The sequence below is a fragment of the Mirounga angustirostris genome, unplaced genomic scaffold (genome assembly GCF_029215605.1).
Source record: "Mirounga angustirostris isolate CCGP_5_RB_7025 unplaced genomic scaffold, mMirAng1.0.hap1 SCAF_2, whole genome shotgun sequence".
Classification (NCBI taxonomy): domain Eukaryota; kingdom Metazoa; phylum Chordata; class Mammalia; order Carnivora; family Phocidae; genus Mirounga; species Mirounga angustirostris.
Genome location: NW_026991710.1, coordinates 122,934,686 through 122,959,972, shown reverse-complemented (window position 1 = coordinate 122,959,972; position 25,287 = coordinate 122,934,686). Strand labels below are relative to the sequence as shown.

The 25,287-nt window shown below is 37.2% G+C and overlaps 1 protein-coding gene across 1 annotated transcript in view; it reads left to right on the top strand.

Moving 5' to 3' along the window:
* Positions 1-25,287, top strand: part of TTC29 (tetratricopeptide repeat domain 29) — a 240,207-nt gene that overhangs the window by 142,462 nt on the left and 72,458 nt on the right. The window contains exons 9-10 of the mRNA XM_064583312.1: positions 974-1,097; positions 18,731-18,959. Coding sequence (XP_064439382.1) covers positions 974-1,097; positions 18,731-18,959 — 353 coding nt within the window. The remainder of the gene's footprint in view (positions 1-973; positions 1,098-18,730; positions 18,960-25,287) is intronic.

Below are 25,287 nucleotides of genomic sequence, written 5' to 3'. Positions count from 1 at the left end.
GGAGAATTCTGAAATACTCCATTTTCATCTTATTTGTTCTAATACCTCCTGCAGGTTCTGCCTCCCCAAAAGGACTGGCTTCATTTGCAAAGTAATGTAGAAAATTTCCACCTTTTCAGAGGTTTTATTTTTTAAAAAATGACACCTTCATTGAGATATAATTCATATACCATATATTCACCATTTTAAAGTCTACAGTTCAGTAGTTTTTAGTTATATTCACAGAGTTGTACAACCATCACCACAATTTAAGTTGGGTCATTTTTGTCACTCCAAAAAGAAACCCCATATTTCTTAGCAACCGCTCTCCATTCCCCTTCTCACCAGCCTTTGGTAACCACTAGCCTACTTTCTGTTTCTATGTATTTGCCTATTCTGGACATTTTATGTAAATGGAGTCATACGATATATGTTTTTTTGTGGCTGGCTTCTTTCATTTAACTTATTTTCAAGGTTTATCCCTGTTGTGGTATGTATCACTAAACTTCATTCTTTCTTATGGCAGAATAATATTCCATTGTATGGAGAGGCCACATTTTGCTCATTCATTCAATTGATAGACATTGGGATTGTTTCCTCTTCTTGGCTACTATAAATAATGCTGCTATGAACATTTGTGTACAAGTTTTTGTGTGGACATAATAATTTTATTTCTCTTGGGCATATATATAGGAGTGGAATTGTTCAGTCATATGGTAACTATATCAAAATTTTTGAGGATCTGCCAAGTTGTTTTCCAAAGCAGGTGCACCATTTTACAATCCCACCAGTGACAATGAGGGTTTAAAGGTTTAAGTTTTAACTCACTGTATACTCCAACAAAGACAAGCCACATATTTTTTAAATTTGCATTTCACATTTCATTATCCTGGACCATTTTGCACTTTCTAAAGCAAAGACACAAAATCTCTTCTCTTTACTGTGACATTAAATGAGATGATACTCCAATAGTTTCCTATTTTATTTATTCCAGCCAAGGAGAGATGACAGAAGCAATTAAATACTTGAAAAAGGTTGTGAAAATTGCAAGAAACAATTTTCAAAGACTAGATGTTGTGAGAGCAAGTACAATGCTTGGGGATATCTACAATGAAAAAGTGAGTATATGTGTTTCTTTCTTGTAGGAAGAAATTTTCAGAGTTTTAAAATTCTATTCCCATTTGACTCTCACCTTCCCATAATATGTTATGCAGAACGACCCCAGGACCACAGGGTTTGGTTAATGCACTGGGCATTTACTTCCTCTTCTTCCAGGACCTGAGTGCCATCTTGGGCACAATCACCACGAGCTGCTAAAACTGGTTCATATCTTCACAGCCAGTGAAGATTCCAAGTGGTTTTGGATTTGAAGAGCAATTAAAACATTTCAACTCAAAGAATATCATTATAATGGCTGCTCTTAGCTGCTGACATTAACATTCATCTCCCTTGCTCCAAATTCTCATTTCATTAATTCAGCTGTGATGTCCCTGTTAGGTCCTTCAGGAGAAGAAAGGACAATCCCAAGAGCAATTCTGAAGGAAATACAGAATTCTAGCATCAGACTGGTTATGTGAAAGAAAAGAGAAAGAAGAGAAAGTCTAAAATAAAAGGATGTTATTCAAGAGGCCATTACTAGTGAAATGAATTGGTCATAACGCATTGATCTTTTGATTTATTTCTCCTGAGTTCAGCTTTCATTACCCAGATTTTTCTTTAAGAAACAGTATAAAAGAGGCTTTTTTTCTCTAGCTATAATTGCTGTTTGGATAATGAATAGGATCTATCACTTTTGAGGACAGTTCCATTCTTAAACTATGTTTCTACACCTTGTCTTAGTCTTTTTTGAGAGGTTGTATACGTAGTGATTAAAGGCACTAATTCTAATACCAAAGCGTTTGGTGAAAAGCCTACTTTTTTCACTTATAAGATCTGTGGCCTACGACAAGTTACTTATCTTCTAGGTGCCTCAATTTTCTCCCCACATAAGGTGGTAGTGAGGATTGAGTTAATGAATGTAAAGCAGTTACAATAGCATTTGGCAGGGGAAGCAAGTGCCAGCTCTATAAGCCATTATTATTCTGTACACCTTTATGAGGTATCATACAATCCCCCTTTTCCCTAGGCTCAGAGGGTTTAAGAAACTTACCCCAGACCTCCACGTTTCTAGGTGGCAGTGGTATTTAAACACACTCTAAACCACTACAGTCTTTTGTTTGCCATATAATTGACCGATGATTTCAGAATTATTTAGGCTTTTTTTTTTTTTTAAGGAAATAGAGTTTGAAACTAATCCGAATGAATGAAACTACCATCTTTTATTCCTGCTATGGGAAACATGCTTTCAAACAGGGTATCTGATTTCTTTTTACACCCCTCTCTGTCACCCACCCTGGCTCATTTGCTTCCTCTCTCCTATTATCCACTATCATTAAATCCCCTTTTTCTCTTGACTGTCACTCTCCTCCTTCTCTTCTCCTCCCCTACATGTCTTGCTCTTCTTTCCTGCCCCTGTTTTTCTGGTCTGCTCTCACCCTCAATGGTCCTTTCCCTCTGATCTCCCCAACTTTTTCCCCCCTCTTTCTTTGTGCCTCTCCCACCTGTCACCCCAGGTCTCTCTCTCTCACCATGTGCCCCTTCTGCTGCCTCATCTCTATGGTGTGACTCTACTCTGGTGACTCCTCTCTCCTGGATCTTGTTTGTACTTTTGTTTCCTTTTTGGGATAACATGCTGAAAAATAGACAAAGCTCATGTCCTTGTGAGGCGGGCAGTCTAATGGGAGCTTATTCTGAGTAGCAGAATCGGTATTCCTAGTTATACATGCTTTTTAAAGGGATTGTTCTTCAAAACAGAAGTGCCAAAAACACAAATTGCTTTACCCTCCCACCAAACGATACCTAGAACTTAGTGTGTTAGTATAATACAAACATATAGTGTCAGCCTATATCCTCCTAATTACAGAAAGCATAAGGAAAATAAAACAATAAACCCTTCTAAGGGGTAATTTTTATATTTGCGTTTTTTGAGCTTTTTTGCCAAGAGTTGTATCTCATCAGTCTGTATTGTATTCTCTGGTTATTAATTCTTAAAGAAGAGTCTAAAGCTAGAGACATGAATACTATCCAAAAGCTATGTCAATTACCAAAAGTTATTTTTTTACCATTTTGTCCCAATTCTAATATAAAATTTGGAGGATTCCAGGTATTCATGCTATCTATAAATATATATGCCTTCAAATACACAAGTTGATTCATATATCTTAGTGATTCCTTATATTTTAATGTAATAAAAGGTTACTGATAAATAGTGTAGTATTTTTTAATAGTTTTTTTTTTTTTTTTTGAGAGAGAGAGAGCATGACAGGGGGAGGGGCAAAGGAGAGGGAGAGAGAGAATTTCAAGCAGGCTCCATGTTCAGTGCAGAGCCTGATGAGGGCTCGATTTCACGAGCTGAGATCATGACCTGATCTGAAATCAAGAGTTGGATGCTTAACCGACTGAGCCACCCAGATGCCCCTTAAGTATACAATACTGTAACAATTTTATGACATCACAGACTTCAAAACAAAACTTGGTTTATTACTAAAATTATTAATGTTCTATTCAATTTTTGTGCATTACTGTGATTCTTTGTGGACACTTCCTCAAGTAAAAAAAATCTACTGATTACTTCTCAGGCTGACTGAATTGTTAAATCATGACCAAGAGTGTGAATTGAAAGCATATAACAGCATTTGGGGGTTGGTCTGGGGACCCCAAGGGCTCCCACAGTCTCAGCCCATCATCTCTGGGTTCACTGCTCAGCTGGACGTGAGGAGGCTGCACCAATTTCAGAAAGAGATGCTTCTATGGAAAGAATTATTAAGCTACCCCTATTTAGAAATGAAGACACTGAATCAGTGGAATTATAAGCATTTCCTTTACCAACCTATACATTCAATGTCATAGAGACTCATTTAAAATCTACTGCATGGAAAAGATGGTGGAGGAATAGGGGACCCTATTCCAACTGGTCTCCTGAATTGAACTGGATATCTACCAGACGACTCTGAACACCTACGAAATCAGCCTGAGATGTAAGATATATCTGGATCTCTACAAACAGAATATCACAGGTGGTTGGTTTTGAGGTATGAAGCAAGGAGCCATGATTCAACGGGCAGATATTGGAAGATAAATGGAAGGGGGAGGGAGCCATGGGGATCCTGCACCGCCGGTTTGTGAAAGCCTCTCACTCTGGGGACAGGGCACAGACTCGCAGACCAGTAGCGGCAGGGAAAAGATTTTAGGGCAGCCCCCTGGACTGAAACCTGAAGCAGTGGGGCCATGCATGCGAACTGGGGGCAGCTGGCAGTTTTAGAAGCACAAAGGGCAGAGACATCCCTAGACCTGGAAGCAAGGACTGGGAGTGCTGCTGAGGGGCACAAAACCCAGGACGCTACAGTTTTTAGCAGCACAGACAGAAACAGAGATAGTGTGGCTTGGAGAGCTCACTGAAGAACAGACTGAAATCTCTCTGTTCTGAGACAGAGGGTTGGAAATGGTCTCTTCTGCTCTGACTCTTGGAAGAGACGTGGAAAGCCGCCAGGGAAAGCCACCAGAGAACAAAAGCCCCCCCAAACCGATTTTTGATGAGCCCATCCCCTCCCAAAGGGGTCAGGGCCACTCTGCCCAAACAGGTTTGCCTTAGTAACAGCACAGCAGGGCCCACCCCCAGGAGACAGGCTGGGAGAACAAGAAGCCAACAACCCTAAGGTCCCTGTAAAACAGGTGTATCTTGCTTGGGTTGTGGTCAGTAACTTGGACTCTGTACATTCCCTCAACCACCCCTCAACAGAATGACTAGGAGGAGGAGCCCCCAAAATAGAAAAGACTCAAAGACTGTGACTTCTGCCACAGATTTACAAATGGATATAGATATAACCAAGACGTCAGAAATGGACTTCAGGGTAACAGTTATGAAGACGACAGCTAGAATGGAGAAATCGATTAATGACAACATAGAGTCTCTAAGGGCAGAAATAAAAGCTGAACTGGCAGAACTTAAAAATGCTATCAATGAGATCCAATCTAATCTAGATACTCTAACAACTAGGGTAAATGAAGAAGAACGAATCAGTGATCTAGAAGACAAACTGATAGAAAAGAAGGAAAAAAAGGAGGCCTGGGAGAAACAGCTTAAAATCCATGAAAACAGAATTAGAGAAATAAGTGATGCCATGAAACGTTCCGATGTCAAAATTTTGGGGATCCCTGAGTGGGTGGAGGGAGAGAGAGGACTAGAAGATATATTTGAGCAAATCCTAGCTGAGAATTTCCCTAATCTGGGGAATGAAACAAACATTCGTGTCCTAGAGGCAGAGAGGACCCCTCCCAAGATCAAGGAAAACAGACCAATGCCCTGGCATACAAGAGTAAAACTTGCAAATCTTATAACCAAGGAAACTATCTTAAGGGCACTAAGGGGGAAGAGATTCCTTACATACAGAGGGAGGAACATCAGAATAAGATCAGACCTATCCACAGAGACCTGGCAAGCCAGAAAGGCCTGGCAAGACATATTTAGGGTACTGAGAAGAACATGCAGCCAAGAATACTTTATCTGGCAAGGCTGTCATTGAGAATGGGTGGAGAGATAAAGAGCTTCAAAGACTGGCAGAAACTGAAAGAATATGTGACCACTAAGCCCACCCTGCAAGAAATATTAAGGGGGGTTCTATAAAAGAAGAAAGACCCCAAGAGTGATATAGAACAGAGATATACGGAGACAATCTATAGAAACAAGGACTTCACAGGCAACCTGATGACAATAAATTCATATCTTTCAATAATCACTCTCAACATGAACGGCCGAATGCTCCCATAAAACGGCACAGGGTTCAAGATTGGATAAAAAGACAGAACCCATCCATATGCTGTCTACAAGAGACTCATTTTGAACCTAAAGATACATCCAGACTGAAAGTGAAGGGATGGAGATCTATCTTCCATGCCAACAGACCTCAAAAGAAAGCTGGGGTAGCAATTATTATATCAGACAAATTAGATTTTAAGCTAAAGACTGTGGAGACACAGAAGGACACTATATCATTCTCAAAGGGTCTATCCAACAAGAAGATCTAACAATTGTAAATATCTATGCCCCCAACATGGGAGAACCAACTACATAAGCCAACTGTTAACCAAAATAAAGAGTCATATTGATAATAATATGTTAATTGTAGGAGACTTTAATACTCCACTCTCACCAATAGACAGATCATCTAAACATAAAAACAACAAAGAAACAAGAGCTTTGAATGACACACTGGACCAGATGGACCTCATAGATATATACAGAACATTCCACCCTAAAACAACAGAATACTCATTCTTCTCGAGTGCACACGAAACTTCCTCCAGAATAGACCACATACTGGGTCACAAATCAGGTCTCAACCGGTACCAAAAGATTGAGATTATTCCGTGCACATTCTCAGACCAAAATGCTTTAAAACTGGAACTCAATTACAAGAAAATTTTGGCAGAAATACAAACACTTGGAAGCTAAAGACCACTCTGCTCAAGAATGTTTGGGTCAACCAGGAAATCAAAGAAAAACTTAAACAATTCATGGAAACCAATGAGAATGAAAACACATCAGTCCAAAACCTATGGGATACTGCAAAGGCAGTCCTAAGGGGGAAATACATAGTCATCCAAGCCTCACTCAAAAAAATAGAAAAATCCCGAATTCACCAACTAACTTTACACCTTAAAGAACTGGAGAAAAACAGGCGCCTGGGTGGCTCAGTTGGTTAAGTGACTGCCTTCGGCTCAGGTCATGATCCTGGAGTCCCGGGATCGAGTCTCACATCGGGCTCCCTGCTCGGCAGGGAGTCTGCTTCTCCCTCTGACCCTCCTCCCTCTCATGCTCTCTGTCTCTCATTCTCTCTCTCTCAAATAAATAAATAAATAAAATCTTAAAAAAAAAAAAAAAAGAACTGGAGAAAAAGCAACAAATGATGCCTAGGCCACGCATTAGAAGAGAAATAATTAAGATTAGAGCAGAGATCAATGAATAACAAACCAGAAACACAGTAGATCAGATCAATGAAACTAGAAGCTGATTTTTTGAGAGAATTAATAAGATCGATAAACCACTTGCCAGACTTATCCGAAAGAAACGAGAAAGGACCCAAATTAATAAAATTATGAATGAAAGGGGAGAGATCACGACTAACACCAAGGAAATAGAAACAATTATTAGAAATTATTATCAACAACTATATGCCAATAAACTGAGCAATCTGGTTGAAATGGTGGCCTTCCTGGAAACCTATAAACTACCAAGACTGAAACAGGAAGAAATTGACAACCTGAGTAAGCCAATAACCAGTAACAAGATTGAAGCAGTTATCAAAAACGTCCCAAAAAAACAAGAGTCCAGGGCCTGATGGATTCCCTGGGGAATTCTACCAAACATTCAAAGAAGAAATAATACCTATTCTACTGAAGCTGTTTCAAAAATAGAAACAGAAGGAAAACTTCCAAACTCATTCTATGAGGCCAGCATTACCTTAATCCCCAAACCAGGCAAAGACCCCATCAAAAAGGAGAGAATTTCAGACTGATATCCCTGATGAATATGGATTCTAAAATTCTCAATAAAATCCTAGCTAATAGGATCCAACAATATATTAAAAGGATCATCCATCATGACCAAGTGGGGTTTATCCCTGGGATGTAAGGGTGGTTCAACATTTGCAAATCAATTAATGTGATAGAACACATTAATAAGAGGAGCAAGAAGAACCATATGGTCCTCTCAATTGATGCAGAAAAAGCATTTGACAAAATACAACATCCTTTCCTGATTAAAACTCTTCAGAGTATAGGGATAGAGGGAACATTCCTCAAGTTCATAAAATCCATCTATAAAAAAACCCACAGCGAATATCATCCTCAATGGAGAAAAGCTGAGAGCCTTTCCCTTAAGATCAGGAACACGTCAAGGATTCCCACTCTCGCCACTGTTGTTCAACATAGTACTAGAAGTCCTAGCAACAGCAATCAGACAACAAAAAGAAATAAAAGGTATTCAAATTGGCAAAGAAGTCAAACTCTCTGTCTTCGCAGAGGACATGATACTTTATGTGGAAAATCCAAAAGACTCCACCCTCAAATTACTAAAACTCATCCAGCAATTCAGTAATGTGGCAGGATACAAAATAAATGCACAGAAATCAGTTGCTTTCTTATACACTAACAATGCAACTGTAGAAAGAGAAATTAGAGAAACGATTCCATTTACAATAGCACCAAAAACCATAAGATACCTCGGATTAAACCTAACCAAAGAGGTAAAGGATCTATACTCTAGGAACTACACAGAACACTCATGAAAGAAATTGAAGAAGACACAAAAAGATGGAAAAATATTCCATGCTCATGGATCAGAAGAATAAACATTGTTAAAATATCTATGCTGCCCAGAGCAATCTATACCTTCAATGCCATCCCGATCAAAATTCCAATGACATTTTTCAAAGTGCTGGAACAAACACTCCTAAAATTTGTATGGAATCAGAGAAGACCCCAAATCACCAAGGAAATGTTGAAAATGATAAAGCTGGGCTCCTCACGTTGCCTGATTCCAAGCTATATTACAGAGCTGTGATCACCAAGACAGCATGGTACTGGCACAAAAACAGACATATAGACCAATGGAACAGAATAGAGAACCCAGATATGGACCCTCAACTCTATGGTCAAATAATCTTCAACAAAGCAGGAAAAAAAACAATGCAATGGAAAAAAGACAGTCTCTTCAATAAATGGTGCTGGGAAAATTGGGCAGCTATATACAGAAGAGTGAAACTTGACCATTCTCTAACACCATACACAAAGATAAACTCAAAATGGATGAAAGACCTCAGTGTGAGACAGAAATCCATCAAAATCCTAGAGGAGAACATAGGCAGTAACCTCTTTGACATTGGCCACAGCAACTCCTTTCAAGATACATCTCCAAAAGCTAGTGAAACAAAAGTGAAAATGAACTTTTGGGACTTCATCAAGATAAAAGGCTTCTGCACAGCAAAGGAAAGAGTCAACAAAACAAAGAGGCAACCCACAGAATGGGAGAAGATATTTGCAAATGAACTACAGACAAAGCGCTGATTTCCAAGATCTATAAAGAACTTCTCAAACTCAACACCCAAAAAACAAATAATCAAGTCAAAAAATGGGCAGAAGACATGAACAGACACTTCTCAAAAGAAGGCATACAAATGGCTAACAGACACATGAAAAAATGTTCATCAGGGAATTCAAATCAAAACCACATTGAGATACCACCTTACACCAGTTAAAATGGCAAAAATTGACAAGGCAAGAAACAACAAATGTTGGAGAGTTAGTGGAGAAAGGGGAACCCTCTTACACTGTTGGTTGGAATGCAAGTTGGTAGAGACACTTTGGAAAACATTGTGAAGGTGCCTCAAAAAGTTAAAAATAGAGCTACCCTATGACCCAGCAATTGCACTACTGGGTATTGACCCCAAAGACACAGATGTAGTGAAAAGAAGGGCCATATGCACCTCAATGTTTATAGCAGGATTGTCCGCAATAGCCAAACTGTAGAAAGAGCCGAGATGCCCTTCAACAGATGAATGGATAAAGAAGATGTGGTCCAGAGGAGGAGCAAGATGGCAGAGGAGTAGGAGACCTAAATTCTGCCTGGTTCCAGGAATTCAGCTAGATAGGGATCAAACCATTCTGAACACCTACGAACTCAACAGGAGATTGAAGAAAAGAATAGCAGCAAGTCTCTGAACAGAAAAGCAACCACTTTCTGGAAGGTCTCTTCTGATTTGTTTAGTGTATATTTTTCTGGGGTCATTGTTACCCTGTTAGCATTTTGTTCTCTCATTCATCTATTCTCCTCTGGACAAAATGACAAGATTTAAAAAATCACCTCAAAAAAAAGAACGAGAGGCAGTAGCAACTGCCAGGGACCTAATCAATACGGACATTAGTAAGATGTCGGAACTAGAGTTCAGAATGACAATTTTAAAGATACTAGCTGGGCTTGAAAAAAGCATGGAAGATATTAGAGAAATTCTTTCTGGAGAAATAAAAAAATTAAAATCTAACCAAGTCAAAATCAAAAAGGTTATTAATGAGGTGCAATAAAAAATGGAGGCTCTAGCTGCTAGGATAAATGAGGCAGAAGAGAGAATTAGTGATACAGAAGACCAAATGATGGAAAATAAAGAAGCTGAGAAAAAGAGAGATAACCAACTACTGAATCACGAGGGCAGAATTCGAGAGATAAGTGATACCATAAGATGAAACAATATTAGAATAATTGGGATCCCAGAAGAAGAAGAAAGACAGAGAGGGGCAGAAGGTATATTGGAGCAAATTATAGCAGAGAACTTCCCTAATTTGGGGAAGGAAACAGGTATCAAAATCCAGGAGGCACAGAGAACCCCCCTCAAAAACAATAAAAATAGGTTAACACCCCAACATCTAATAGTAAAACTTACGAGTCTCAGGGACAAAGAGAAAATCCTGAAAGCAGCTCAGGAGAAGAGCTCTGTAACCTACAATGGTAGAAACATTAGATTGGCAACAGACCTATCCACAGAGGCCTGGCAGGCCAGAAGGGACTGGCATGATATATTCAGAGCACTAAATGAGAAAAATATGCAGCCAAGAATACTATATCCTGCTAGTCTGTCATTGAAAATAGAAGGAGAGATAAAAAGCTTCCAGGACAAACAACAACTAAAGGAATTTGCAAACACGAAACCAGCCCGACAAGAAATATTGAAAGGGGTCCTCTAAGCAAAGAGAGAGCCTAAAAGTAACAGAGACCAGAAAGGAACAGAGACAATATACAGTAACTGTCACCTTACGGGCAATACAATGGCACTAAATTCATATCTTTCAATAGTTACCCAGAATGTAAATGGGCTAAATGCCACAATCAAAAGACACAGGCTATCAGATTGGATAAAAAAAAAACAAGACCCATCAATATGCTGTCTGCAAAAGACTCATTTTAGACCCAAAGACACCCCCAGATTGAAAGTGAGGGCATGGAAAACCATTTACCATGCTAATGGACACCAAAAGAAAGCTGGGGTGGCAATCCTTATATCAGACAAATTAGATTTTAAACCAAAGACTGTAATAAGAGATGAGGAAGGACACTATATCCTATGTAAAGGGTCTATCCAACAAGAAGATCTAACAATTGTAAATATCTATGCCCCTAACATGGGAGCAGCCAATTATATAAGCCAATTAATAACAAAAGCAAAGAAACACATTGACAACAATACAATAATAGTGGGGGACTTTAACACCCCCCCTCACTGAAATGGACAGATCATCTAAGCAAAAAATCAACAAGGAAATAAAGACTTTAAATGACACACTGGAACAAATGGACTTCACAGACATATTCAGAACATTCCACCCCAAAGCAACAGAATACACATTTTTCTCTAGTGTCCATGGAACATTCTCCAGAATCGATCACATCCTAGGTCACAAATCAGGTCTCAACCAGTACCAAAAGATTGGGATCATTCCCTGCATGTTTTCAGACCACAGTGTTTGAACCTAGAACTCAATCATAAGAGGAAAGTCGGAAAGAACTCAAATACATGGAGGCTAAGGAGCATCCTACTAAAGAATGAATGGGTCAACCAGGAAATTAAAGAATTAAAAAAATTCATGGAAACCAATGAAAATGAAAACACAACTGTTCAAAATCTTTGGGATGCAGCAAAGGCAGTCCTAAGAGGAAAGTAAGTAGCAATACAAGCCTTTCTCAAGAAACAAAAAGGGTCTCAAGTACACAACGTAACCCTACACCTAAAGGAGCTGGAGAAAGAACAGCAAATAAAGCCTAAACCCAGCAGGAGAAGAGAAATAATAAAGATCAGAGCAGAAATCAATGAAATAGAAACCAAAAGAAAAGATCAATGAAACTAGGAGCTGGTTCTTTGAAAGAATTAACAAGATTGATAAACCCCTGGCCAGACTTATCAAAAAGAAAAGAGAAATGACCCAAATAAATAAAATCATGAAGGAAAGAGGAGAGATCACAACCAACACCAAAGAAATACAAACAATTGTAAGAACATATTATGAGCAATTATATGCCAGCAAATTAGATAATCTGAAAGAAATGGATGCATTCCTAGAGATGTATCAACTACCAAAACTGAACCAGGAAGAAATAGAAAACCTGAAGAGACCTATAACCACTAAGGAATGGAAACAGTCATCAGAAATCTCCCAACAAACAAGAGCCCAGGGCCAGATGGCTTCCCAGGGGAATTCTACCAAACATTTAAAGAAGAATTAATACCTATTCTTCTGAAACTGTTCCAAAAAATAGAAATGGAAGGAAAACTTCCAAACTCATTTTATGAGGCCACCATTACCTTGATCCCAAAATCAGACAAAGACCCCATCAAAAAGGAGAATTATAGACCAATATCCTTGATGAACATGGATGCAAAAATTCTCACCAAAATACTAGCCAATAGGATCCAACAGTAATTAAAAGGATTATTCACCACGACAAAGTGGGATTTATTCCTCGGCTGCAAGGTTGGTTCAACATCCACAAATCAATCAATGTGATACAATACATTAATAAAAGAAATAACAAGAACCATAGGATCTTCATAATAGATGCAGAAAAAGCTTTTGACAAAGTACAGCATCCTTTATTGATCAAAACTCTTCAGAGTATAGGGATAGAGGGTACATACCTCAATATCATAAAAGCCATCTATGAAAAACCTACAGTGAATATCATTCTCAATGGGGAAAAACTGAGAGCTTTCCCCCTAAGTTCAGGAGCACGGCAGGGATATCCACTATCACCACTGCTATTCAACATAGTATTAGAAGTCCTAGCCACAGCAATCAGACAAGAAAAAGAAATAAAATGCATCCAAATCAGCAAAGAAGAAGTCAAACTCTCACTGTTGGTAGATGATATGATACTTCATGTGGAAAACCCAAAAGACTCCACCCCAAAACTGCTAGAACTCATACAGGAATTCAGTAAAGTGGCAGGATATAAAATCAATGCACAGAAATCAATGGCATTCCTATACACCAACAACAAGACAGAAGAAAGAGAAATTAAGGAGTCGATCGCATTTACAATCACACACAAAACCATAAGATACCTAGGAATAAATCTAACCAAAGAGGCACAGAATCTATACTCAGAAAACTATAAAACACTCATGAAAGAAATTGAGGAAGATACAAAGAAATGGAAAAATGTTCCATGCTCATGGATTGGAAGAACAAATATTGTGAAGATGTCAATGCTACCTAGAGCAATCTACACATTTAATGCAATCCCTATCAAAATACCTTCCACTTTTTTCAAAGAAATGGAACAAATAATCCTAAAATTTGTATGGAACCAGAAAAGACCCTGAATAGCCAGAGGAATATTGAAAAAGAAAAGCAAAGCCGGTGGCATCACAATTCCAGACTTCAAGCTCTATTACATAGCTGTCATCATCAAGACAGCATGGTACTGGCACAAAAACAGACACATAGATCAATGGAACAGAATAGAGAGCCCAGAAATGGACCCTCAACTCTACGGTCAACTCATCTTCGACAAAGCAGGGAAGAATGTCCAATGGAAAAGAAACAGTCTCTTCAACAAATGATGTTGGAAAAATTGGACAGCCACATGCAGAAGAATGAAACTGGACCATTTCCTTACACCACACACAAAAATAGACTCAAACTGGTTGAAAGACCTCAATGTGAGACAGGAGTCCATCAAAATCCTAAAGGAGAACACAGGCAGCAACCTCTTCGACCTCAGCCGCAGCAACTTCTTCCTAGAAACATCACCAAAGGCAAGGGAAACAAGGGCAAAAATGAACTATTGGGACTTCATCAAGATAAAAAGCTTTTGCACAGCAAAAGAAACAGTCAACAAAACCAAAGACAACCAACAGAATGGGAGAAGATATTTGCAAATGACATATCAGATAAAAGGCTAGTATCCAATATCTATAAAGAACTTATCAAACTCAACACCCAAAGAACAAAGGATCCAATCAAGAAATGGGCAGAAGACATGAACAGACATTTTTCCAAAGAAGACATCCAAATGGCCAACAGACACATGAAAAAGTGCTCAACATCACTTGGCATCAGGGAAATCCAAATCAAAACCTCAATGAGATACCACCTCACACCAGTCAGAATGGCTAAAATTAACAAGTCAGGAAACAACAGATGTTGGCGGGGATGCAGAGAAAGGGGAACCCTCCTACACTGTTGGTGGGAATGCAAGCTGGTGCAGCCACTCTGGAAAACCGTATGGAGGTTCCTCAAAAAGTTGAAAATAGAGCTACCCTATGACACAGCAATTACACTACTGGGTATTTACCCCAAAGATACAAATGTAGGGATCCGAAGGGGTACATGCACCCTGATGTTTATAGGAGCAATGTCCACAATAGCCAATCTATGGAAAGAGCCAAGATGTCCATCGACAGATGAATGGATAAAAAAGATGTGATACACACACACACACACACACACACACACACACACTCACACAGTGGAATATTATGCAGCCATCAAAAGGAATGAAATGTTGCCATTTGCAATGACGTGGATGGAACTGGAGGGTATTATGTTGAGCGAAATAAGTCAATCAGAGAAAGACATGTATCATATGACCTCACTGATACGAGGAATTCTTAATCTCAGGAAACAAACTGAGATTTGCTGGAGTGCTGGGGGGTGGGAGGGATAGAGTGGCTGGGGGATAGACACTGGGGAGGGGATGTGCTATGGTGAGCCCTGTGAATTGTGTAAGACTGTTGAATCACAGACCTGTACCTCTGAAACAAATAATACATTATATGTTAAAAAAAAAAAAAAAAGAAAAAAAGAATATAGCAGGAAGGGAAGACTGAAGAGGGTGAAATCGGAGGGGAAGACGAACCATGAGAGACTATGGACTCTGAGAAACAAACGGAGGTCTCTAGAGAGGAGGGGCATGTGGGGATGGGTTAGCCTGGTGATGGGTATTAAAGAGGGCACATACAGCATGGAGCACTGGGTGTTATACGTAAACAATTAATCATGGAACACTACATCAAAAACTAATGATGTAATGTATGGTGATTAATATAACATTTTAAAAAATAAATAAATCAAATGAAAAAAAAATACTATGGAGAAAAATTTAAAAAAAGAAATTCCAAACTTCTATTTCACTTTTGTACCATGATTCTGAAAACTTGAACTGAACCTTTAAAAGCAAATCTAATATTCCTGGTACTTGTCAGTCTACCTTTCAGGGCCTCTACAAACTGCCCTCATCCTCTCTTTTCTGGCTTCATACTATTCATGCAATGTATTCTAATTGTATTCTTTACAATCATTTCTAAGAAATATTATTATAAGACCACAATTATAAGACTGTATTTGGAAAAAATATTAGAATTAACTGTTTTCTCTAGTTATTACAGTGTTGTTATAATTAAAGGTAGCACATCTTTAAAAGATCATTTATTCTAATTAGTTTACCTTTTACCATATAATCATAGAAGATGGGCCACCCATCCCACCCTCCTGATGTGATCTTTTGATAAAAATATATAATTAATATAAAGTAGTCAAGTGAGAATTCTTTAGGGCAAATAACTAGATATAAACCCTTTACAAGATTTCTCATTCCCTAATAAGATCAGATAATAATCACATAGTTAAAACAATTATAGTGGTTGCCTGGGTGGCTCAGTCAATTAAGCGTCTGCCTTAATTGGCTCAGGTCATGATCTCAGGGTCCTGGGATCGAGCCCCGCATCAGGCTCCCTGCTCAGTGGGAGTCTGCTTCTCCCTCTCCTTCTGTTCCTTTCCCCTGCTCATTCTCAATTCTCTCTCTGTCAAATAAATAAATAAAAATTTTTAAAAAATTAAAAATTAAAAAAAAAGTAAAACAATGATAGTTCTGGACTAAAATAGTAAAGAAAATGTGTAAAAATGGTTTTTCCTTAGTATTAGGAATATGTTCATTTATTTTTGAGCTTGCTCATTGGATAGAGTGACATTTTAGACAACTTAGAAGGATCTGGTAAGAATCAGGAAAATGCATGAAAATTCTATATTATAGTGTAATAATGCAAGCTGTTTTAAGGTCTACGATGTCATCAAGATCCTGTCCTGAAATTGTCTCCTAAATGCTTACCAGTGATATTTATAACACTAAACAAAGTTCTCTTTTCCAATAAGATGCATTCATGAAGTGATTAATTCACTTATATATTCTCAAATTCATATTTAAGATTGTCAAGATTAATTACTAGAATCTTCTGCATTTTATAATAGGATAGGGATTAACTGATAACAGAATTGAACTGTAGAACATTGGACAGAAACTTTGGAGAAGAGATTAGATTTAGATATTAAATTCTTTAAGAATTTAGAATATAGAAATGCAACACACATTAATGAAATCTCATTCCAAAATGGTATGTATAAAAATGTTTGCATCTGAGAAGAATTAATGTATTTCCTTAATAGTGTTTTAAACTAGAGAAATTTAGGTTAATACCAGTTTTATGGCAGTTGTGTCTGTGTCTAACAATTGAATGCTAGGCTCAATTTGCGGGAAGAATAATTATATGTAATTATAATTATAATTAAATAATTATGAGTAATTATAATGCTCCTATTGTAGGGGGGAAAACACTTGTTAAAAAATATCTTTTATAAATTTTAGGCACAGTAAATTCTGTTAACTGCTGAATCCCCACTGCCTGGCATGGAGCTTGGTACTTAGTAGTTGCCTGATGAATAAGTTAATTCTAACATAATAATATATGAAATAATTCTGGAAATTTAAATATATGTCCATTTATTAAGGTCCCTAATTTCCTAATTAAGATTTTCATCTAAAACAATAAATAGCTACTACTCTGAAGTATAATTAGAACACTAATTAGATATTTATACTTCTCTGTTTTTAAAAATAGAAATGTGTGGTCTAGTCACATATGTTCATTTATTTTGTCCTATATCTTTGATGTTTAGCAGAATAATCCAAAATATTAACTAGTTTTATTTTCATCTTTAATATTTATAGTGTTTCTCAATTATATAATTTACTTGTCATACAAATGTCTTTGATACCATTTTATTTTTTCTAATTAAGTAACCATATTCTCATTTAAGTTCTATGTTTTACACTTTGAAACAAAAGAAAGAATTGTTTACCTCAACAAACAAATTATTATTGATAAAATATAGAGGGACTGTGTTTAAATTAGTAAGTTTAATTGGAATGAACAATTTGAGTAAAGAGTTCACTAAACCCTCCTTGTGGGCCTATAACATAGTATTATACTGCTTATGTATGTAACATAACTGTCACACAAGCCCTATTTCTCCCCTCCTCATCTTCTAGCAACTTTTTTATCCAATCAGTTTGCTGTCTGAACACTATGACTATACAGAGATGCATGGAGTTGAGTATGCATTTTGCCTGTACTGGTATATGGTATAAGGCCATTTCAATAGTGCTTGTATTACTAGTTCCTTCTAGCTGTGAACAAATAATTTGAAAACGTATAATAAAATATTCTCTCTTGTAAGGGTTTCTTCTCAAAAGTGTGTGCATGCATGTTTTCGTGTGTATGAACAAGAGAGAGAGGAAGGAGAGGAGAGAGGAGGGAGGGGGAGAGGAAAGGAGACTTACAAGTCAATGAAGAAGGGAAACTTTTTTCCCTAGAGTCTTAAAAGTATAGGCTCAATCCTAAAGATGATATCCTCCATTGAGGAAAGCTTTTTCACGATGATTTTTAGAAAATTTGGAGGGTGGCAGAAGATAGTTTCTTTTCTGAGGCTCAATTTCATTATTTGTAGAATAATACTTCCTCACAGAATGACTTAACAAAAGTTAGTGACATAATACATGAAGTACTTAGTACTGGCCCTTTGAAAGCTGTTGTGGACAATAGCTTGGAGGAGGATAGGAGAGTTTGACCAAAAAAGCCCACAAAACCCAAAAAACAAAAAAACACCTTGAAGTTTTGCAATGAAATGTTGCAAAGAACTTAGAGAAGAAATGAACATTTAAATGAGTTGTGCTAGTGCCATCGGGATCATTATTTCTCAGGAATCTTGAATACCTCCAATGTTCTTAGTCAAGAAAGACCTAAGCACATGGGGAAAACAAGAGTGATAACCAAATCGGCAGATAAATACATCTATTTTCAGTGGCCACTGATTAAACAGATTGGCTGAAAATGATCTCTTGCTGTGACTAAAAACAACTAGTTAAAAATGCTGTATTAGGTAAATCCAATGCTACAAGTAGGAAAATTACATCCAAATCAATGTGAATTAGATCACTCTTTCCCAGACTTCTTTTTGCTACCATGTATCAGGTTGAACCATCTGAAAATACTTAACATTTGACCATTTTTAATCCAAAAAAACCTTAAGTTTCATATAAATCAACTTAGTAGATAAAGCTATTTTAGTATCCTAGCTTCAAGATATTGTATGGTTAGTAATCACAACTTTTTAAAAGAACCTTATTCTAATAGAGACCCTGCTCGCCATCTTTCTTCTAGAAGAATGCTATAACTATTGAAAGATAAGTGTGGTACATACCAAGGTGAGCAGATATGTGGAAGGATAGAACCAAAAATTAAGAAAAAAATTGTTTCTCTTACATTTTTAGGGATACTACAACAAAGCTTCACAATACTTTCAGCAGGCTTTTGATACAACAGCAGAGCTAACAAACTTGCGTGAAATGGATGAAACAAAAGTTCATTATGGAATAGCAAAAGCTCATCAGATAATGCTGACCGTTAACAATTACATCGAGTCTGAAGATCTCACCAGCCTTGACTACCTGCTGTCATGGAAGGAGAATAGAGGCAGCATTGTATGTGATCCGACTATTGGTAAGACTTTGGTTTTTGAAAACACTTTAGTTTTTATGTCATTCTTAATGGCTGCATGGGTGATTTTGATTTTATTGGTAATTTTAATTTTATTTATTCTTTACTACATAAATATTGGATGTGCCTTCATGTTGTGTTGTATCTTTGATGATAAGGAAAGCATAAACTGTGGTAATGATTAGTTGAACTTGACAAATCACCATCCTCATGTTGTCTTTTTTTCAGTTGCCTTAAATATTCAACATGCACTGATCAGCTAGCTGTAAGGAATCTGAGATAAGTTTATGGGTTTTTAAAAAAATGTTCAGTGTTGTACCTTATTGACAAGAACAAGTCACAGATGCTAGTTCACAGATGCTAATTAGTATTATACTCTTACTTTGCTGATGGTAGTAAATTTTCCTACTACTTGATCAATTCAAGTTAGAATATTAATTTAGAAAAATGTAATATTAATGTAATATTAATTTCTCTTAACTCCACTTCTTTTCTTATATACCTTTTCTTGTGATAATTAGTCAAAATAGTCAATTAAAAACAAATAACTAGAGGTAATGTGAGGGTCACTTTTATGTGTCAACTTGACTAGGCTCCCGTCGTCAGTTAAGAACTTCAGAATAGGATTTTTAAAATTTTTTACAGTACTGCCTATGACAGACCCTTGGGTTGCATAATTGTTGGTAAATCAAACTTTTTAAAGCAAAATATTTTAGGGATGTTTGGGGATAGCACAAATGGAATCATAGGTAAAATTCTGTTATGTAAAGAAGCATCTCCTGCTTGGAACTCTTTTTTTCCCCCCTTAGGTCATTTAGAGGAAACAATAAAGCTCTTTGGCTTTTATTTTCTCCATAGAATAAATAGTAAATAACAGTAAATTGGGCACAAAGGAATTTTATTGCTTCTTTTACATTAGTAGAATACCACTTCCCAGTGTCTGTCCTCTAGTTATGAAATAAGTAAAGGTCTCATTCCAAATATATGTACAAGATAAAGTCTTAAAAAACAGGTGGCTTGTTGAATTTCAATGTGCTCAAGTGCCTAACAAATATTTACAGGTAACTATTAACTAACCACTTTTAGATAGTATTTTGCTCACTTCAGGATGTTGTGTTGTCATATATTTGAGAGCTTGTTCTGTAGTTTTGAGTTATCTTCCCTTTACTCCCTCATTTTGTCTGCCCAGGAGATAAAGCAGAGGAAATACGACCCATCTATCTATTACATTACTTCTTCTGATAAAAGGTTTGGTAGAGAATAAGTTGGGCTACTCACTTTTTCAGATTTACTTGGATAAGCTCTAACCATCACCCTAATCATCATGAAAAAAAAAAATAGTCCTCAAAACTAGAGAAGCTAGTTTTTCTATTTGCTGCAATCCTGTTTGGTGTTTTTCAAAAATCTCTTTTGTTTTTCTTCACTCTATAAAGCTATTTATTTGTCTATTCTTTTAACATTTTATCCTCATTTTTGGTGAGGGTGTTTTGTGTCCCAAAGGGCTTAGGAGCAAAGCAAAACAATGCATTTCAAAATATTATTCAGACAGTAAAAACTCAGCTATGCATATGGTGGAGAAGATTAAATTCTCTGAAACGCTATAAAGGTACACTCCCTTCCTGATTCGTTCGACCGAGATTAGAAATATATGCATGGATGAGCTATGTCGTTATAACAGTGAAGAAGAAGAATCTTTCAGATTCAAATATAAATGAGAAGTTAATTCTTCTACTACCAGCATGTTTAACATTTTTAGTGGTAGTTGTTCTATTTGGAAATAAGACCTGTAGGACATTATCAAACATACTCGCTTGTTTACATGGACTTATTTTAGTTCAAAACACACTAAAATGTGCTTTTTAAATGTTTCAGTGTTTCTTAAACTACAACTCTTTATTATTCTATCTTTGCTCTCCTTCAAAACCTCCACTGGATCCCTACTGCCTACAGATTACATACAAACTTCTTAACGTTTTTTGACCACATCCCTTCCCCTGGCTACATCCTAGCACCCCAGATACACAACGTACATTAATATCACCTTACTTCCAACTCCAGTCCCATCCAGGGAAATCTTACTGGTCTTGCAAGGTCCTTCTCAAATGTTGAAATCCTCCCTGATCCCCCTCTTATTTGACTGTTGCCTCTTCTCTCTGTTCCCACATTGAATGTCATTCATTTCTCTCCAAGCACTTTTCACTTGTCATATTCTACATCCTATCATGGCTATTTCTGTAATTGCCTTATCTGCCCAGTGAGAGTATGAGTGTCTTGAAAACAGATTCTGATTTTTGGTATTTCCTGCAAAAGAAGGCACAATGCCTAACATCTGCTAGGTACCAAGTAAATATTCGTCAAATTAAATAGAATTCAAAATGAGTATGTACGTCCTAGCCATGAATAAGTTTGCACTAACCACTTTTTAAAACACGATTCATAGTTCCATGCCTCCTTGGAAGAACAACAACAACAAAACAACTATGATCCAAAACTGTGTTTTGATTACCATGCGGTTATCACACGAATGCAGGACAACACCAAGTGTGATGTTGACAAAATGAAGAAATGCAGAAATATTATTTGGAAATCTGAGCAGCTTTTAGGTTTTCAAATTTTGCCTTTCTTCTCTGAAGAGGCATCTTTAATCTTGCCATTGAGGGGTCCCATGTATTCCAAAAAAAGCATATCAAAGATTTGAAAGCTACATTATAAAAGCTGTGCAGTTATCTTCACCTCTGAGACTTACATCCTCCAAACAAATCATTAGCTCACAGAGCAGGCAATATTCTTTTAAGCAGAGGAACATGACCCCCTAAGGGAATAGAGCAGTGAGAGCACTCAGGTCTCTAGATAAAATAGAACAGTGATTCACCAGCAATCATCTTTCCTCTTTGTACCTTTCAGAGGGAACACAGCAAATATAGGCACTTTCATACCATTCTAATACTCTCAGATATGGTTGGAATGATTTCATCTTCCTCCTTTCCTTTCCAACAGTAAATGAAGACTAGATTCTCCTCCCAAATTTAGGAATTTAGGAGGAATTCAAATTTACTGCAGTTCAAGAAAATTATTCAAGCCTGAAGCAACAGAAATTGGTTGGCTCTGGAAGGATTAAGGGCCTATGAATTTCTGCTGATTTCTCCAGAAAAGAGTTTATTTTTTCTGCTAGAACTATTATGTCTCCAATCATGAAATTTATTTATTTTTGAATGAAAAGCTAATTCATCTTGCCTTATGGAGATTATAGACCCAGATGTGGAACAGTGACAGAGAAGCAAAGCTTTTCTTGTGCAACGTAAGAGAACTGTTAACTTAGAAATGTAATTACAGCCATTTCAGTGCCAACGTGGTTAACCACTTCATTGATATTATCAGTAACATGGTTTTAAGGCACATTCTTATTGTATCAGAGAAATAGGATGCATATCCTGAGTATGGAAATAGATGAATACATTGGCTCGTCAGTAAAGACACTGTTTTCTACAAAATGACATGCCAAGGTTTCCTTGAGTACCAGAAATACCACTCTGGTTTTATGTATCATTTAATATTCTTTTTTTTTTTTAAGATTTTATTTATTTATTTGTCAGAGAGAGAGAGACAGAGAGCAAGGACAAGCAGGGGGAGTGGCAGGCAGAGGCAGAGGGAGAAGCAGGCTTCCTGCTGAGCAGGGAGCCCAATGTGGGGCTCGATCCCAGGACCCCGGGATCCTGACGTGAGCCGAAGGCAGACGCCTAACCAACTGAGCCACTCAGGCATCCCGAATCATTTAATATTCTTAAAAGAAAACAATCAAGACCACAAATTTGTCTCTCCACCCTTGGTTTGTGTGGGTTTAATGTCGAGTTGTCAGTTCAATGTGGAGCCACGTTTTCCTACCCTGTTCTTGCTTGTATTTTTTATTCATGAACTCAGCCCTTTTAATGAATGTGAAAAATCCACATTCATGAGTGAGCCTCATGTTCTATTATACTTTGATCAGCTACTTCAGTTAAAAAACCCTAACAATGAGGAGAAAGTTCTGGAATTACCTCCAGTGTTAGCCCTCCTGTGTTAAAACCAGCAAGCAGGTTTTATAGCGTCTTATTGTCACAGAACAAACTTCTGTCTCTAATAATGTGTTCAAAAACATGACACATAAAAAGAAGATTCTGGTGAAAAATCTGACTGAATCAAAGCTCACCCTACTGGCATTTTGGGTAATTTCATCTGCAGACTTTCAATCCATCCTCCTGTTTTCAACCCTGTGTCATGCTTCCCCTCAGCATTTCCTCAACCCCTATCTTTTCCCCACTGTGCCCTGGGGCCTCCGATTCAAGAAGATGCCTGGTTCTCTATTCATTACTCCCTTCTTCGGGCAGTTCTCTTTATGTCTGTCTCTGCCTTCCTCAATGTGGTACCACTCCTACAGCCTCTTTCTGTCTTCTGAAAATGAGTTAAAATCTTCTTGAACTTTTTTGAGTTTTATGGAATCATGAAATTATTGAGCTGTGTGGTACCAAAGAAATAACTTGGTCCACATTTTTTTTTTTTTTCAAATGTCCTCAGGTCCAGGAACATGCAGTCATGAAAAAATCTGAAAGACAAAATAGAACTATAATCTAGTTTTCTAGAATTCTAGTTCAGGGATTCTTTCCATGTGTTACACTTTTTTACAATAACACTTTATATTTAGTAGAAGCCACGTCAAACATTTAAAAAGATTACAATTTAATTAAAATCTGGATAAAAATATTCATGGTGCAAAGAAACAAGTGGGACTCTATTTCTGGCCAAGATGGAGTAACAGGGAAAAGATTTACCCTCCTGTGTTAAAAAACTATATATATATATATATATATATATATATATATATATATATATATATATGACAAATGTTTGCAGAGATTGGACAACAGGCAGTGATCCTTGAGAAAGATTATGAACACTGTTAGGAAGAAATCAATCTGATTAAACTGATTCACACCATATAATGAATGACTCAAAGTGCTTTAACCTACTCAGAGCAATTAAGAATTTTTTAAACATTGGAAAATTACCTATTGCCAGAATTTAGGACATTTGTAATATAGTGTATAGTGGAAATCATTTGGGCAGTGTGGGGCAAAATAATTGTGGATAATGAGGCCAACACATGGACCCGTCTTCTAAAGTCTGGGAACTTGCCCTAAATTTGACTTCTCTAAGCTCTTCCTGAATTTCAAAGCTTTCCTTTCTTCAATATAAATGTGTACACTTTTCAAAAAGCTTATTAGAACTTTTAGATGACAGATCACTATCCCCTTAAAGAATCTGATGAAAGCTAAGGTCTCTCTCCTCTTTTCAGAAAAGCCTACAATTACTGTGTGTAATTTTCAGAGGGTTCAGTAACCATTGCTCAAGGGGGTAGAAATTACAAGTGCTTACCAGTATCTGGTTCTTTACTCTTCTGGGCACACAGAAGACTGCATTTTTCATCTCCTGGCAGCTAGGCAGGGCTCTGTGACTAGTCCTGGTCAATGGTCAGAAGTTACTTCAGGGTGTAAGCTTGGGAGAGCCTGCCCAAGATCCTCCAGCTGATTCTCTCCCTGCTGCAGTGATCATAGTGGAAGCATTATTAAAAATTATAGGGCAACAAGATGGATGCAGTCAATCTCTACATGTGGAACATTTGTCCTGGAATGCTATTCAGACCTGCAGCAGACTTTGTGTGAACACAGGATCATCCTTTATTGTGGTGGACCACGGAGATTTGCAGAGTTGTTTATTAGTACAACTTCATTTAGCCTGCCCTAACTCTGCAAGCTTCAGGATTCTCCATGACAGCCCCTGGACAGCAGCAGCAGGAGCTCCAGGGGGAGAACTGGAATAGCCATTTCTCTGTAGGATAGTTTATAAATTGTGTGTTTATAGGTTGTGAGTCTGCTTATGACTTTTTTCTAAGGCACAGACCCTTAAAATCCTTTTTATTTCCATTTCTAGTCCCAGAAAACAAGTTTGATAAGACAAATGGGAGTGACACATTAAAATATATTCTTTATAGATTGCATGCTGTTGTCAAAAACCTTAAGAAAGACATGCATCTTTTCACTAATCTCATTAAATCATGATAGATTATCAAAGTATACTTCTAATAAATTTTAAGAAAGTGTTTAAGAATTCAATGGCTTCTGCAACTGATAATAAAATAATTCCCAAGACGAAACATGCTGAAGAAGACAAAATCAATAGTTAATTGTAGCCAAATTTTTAAATAAAAAAGACTGCAGAGTTTGAACCCGATTTTCAAATTTCTTCCTTCACAAACTAATGCTTACTTCATTGGGAAATAATAATGTAGCTCTAGATC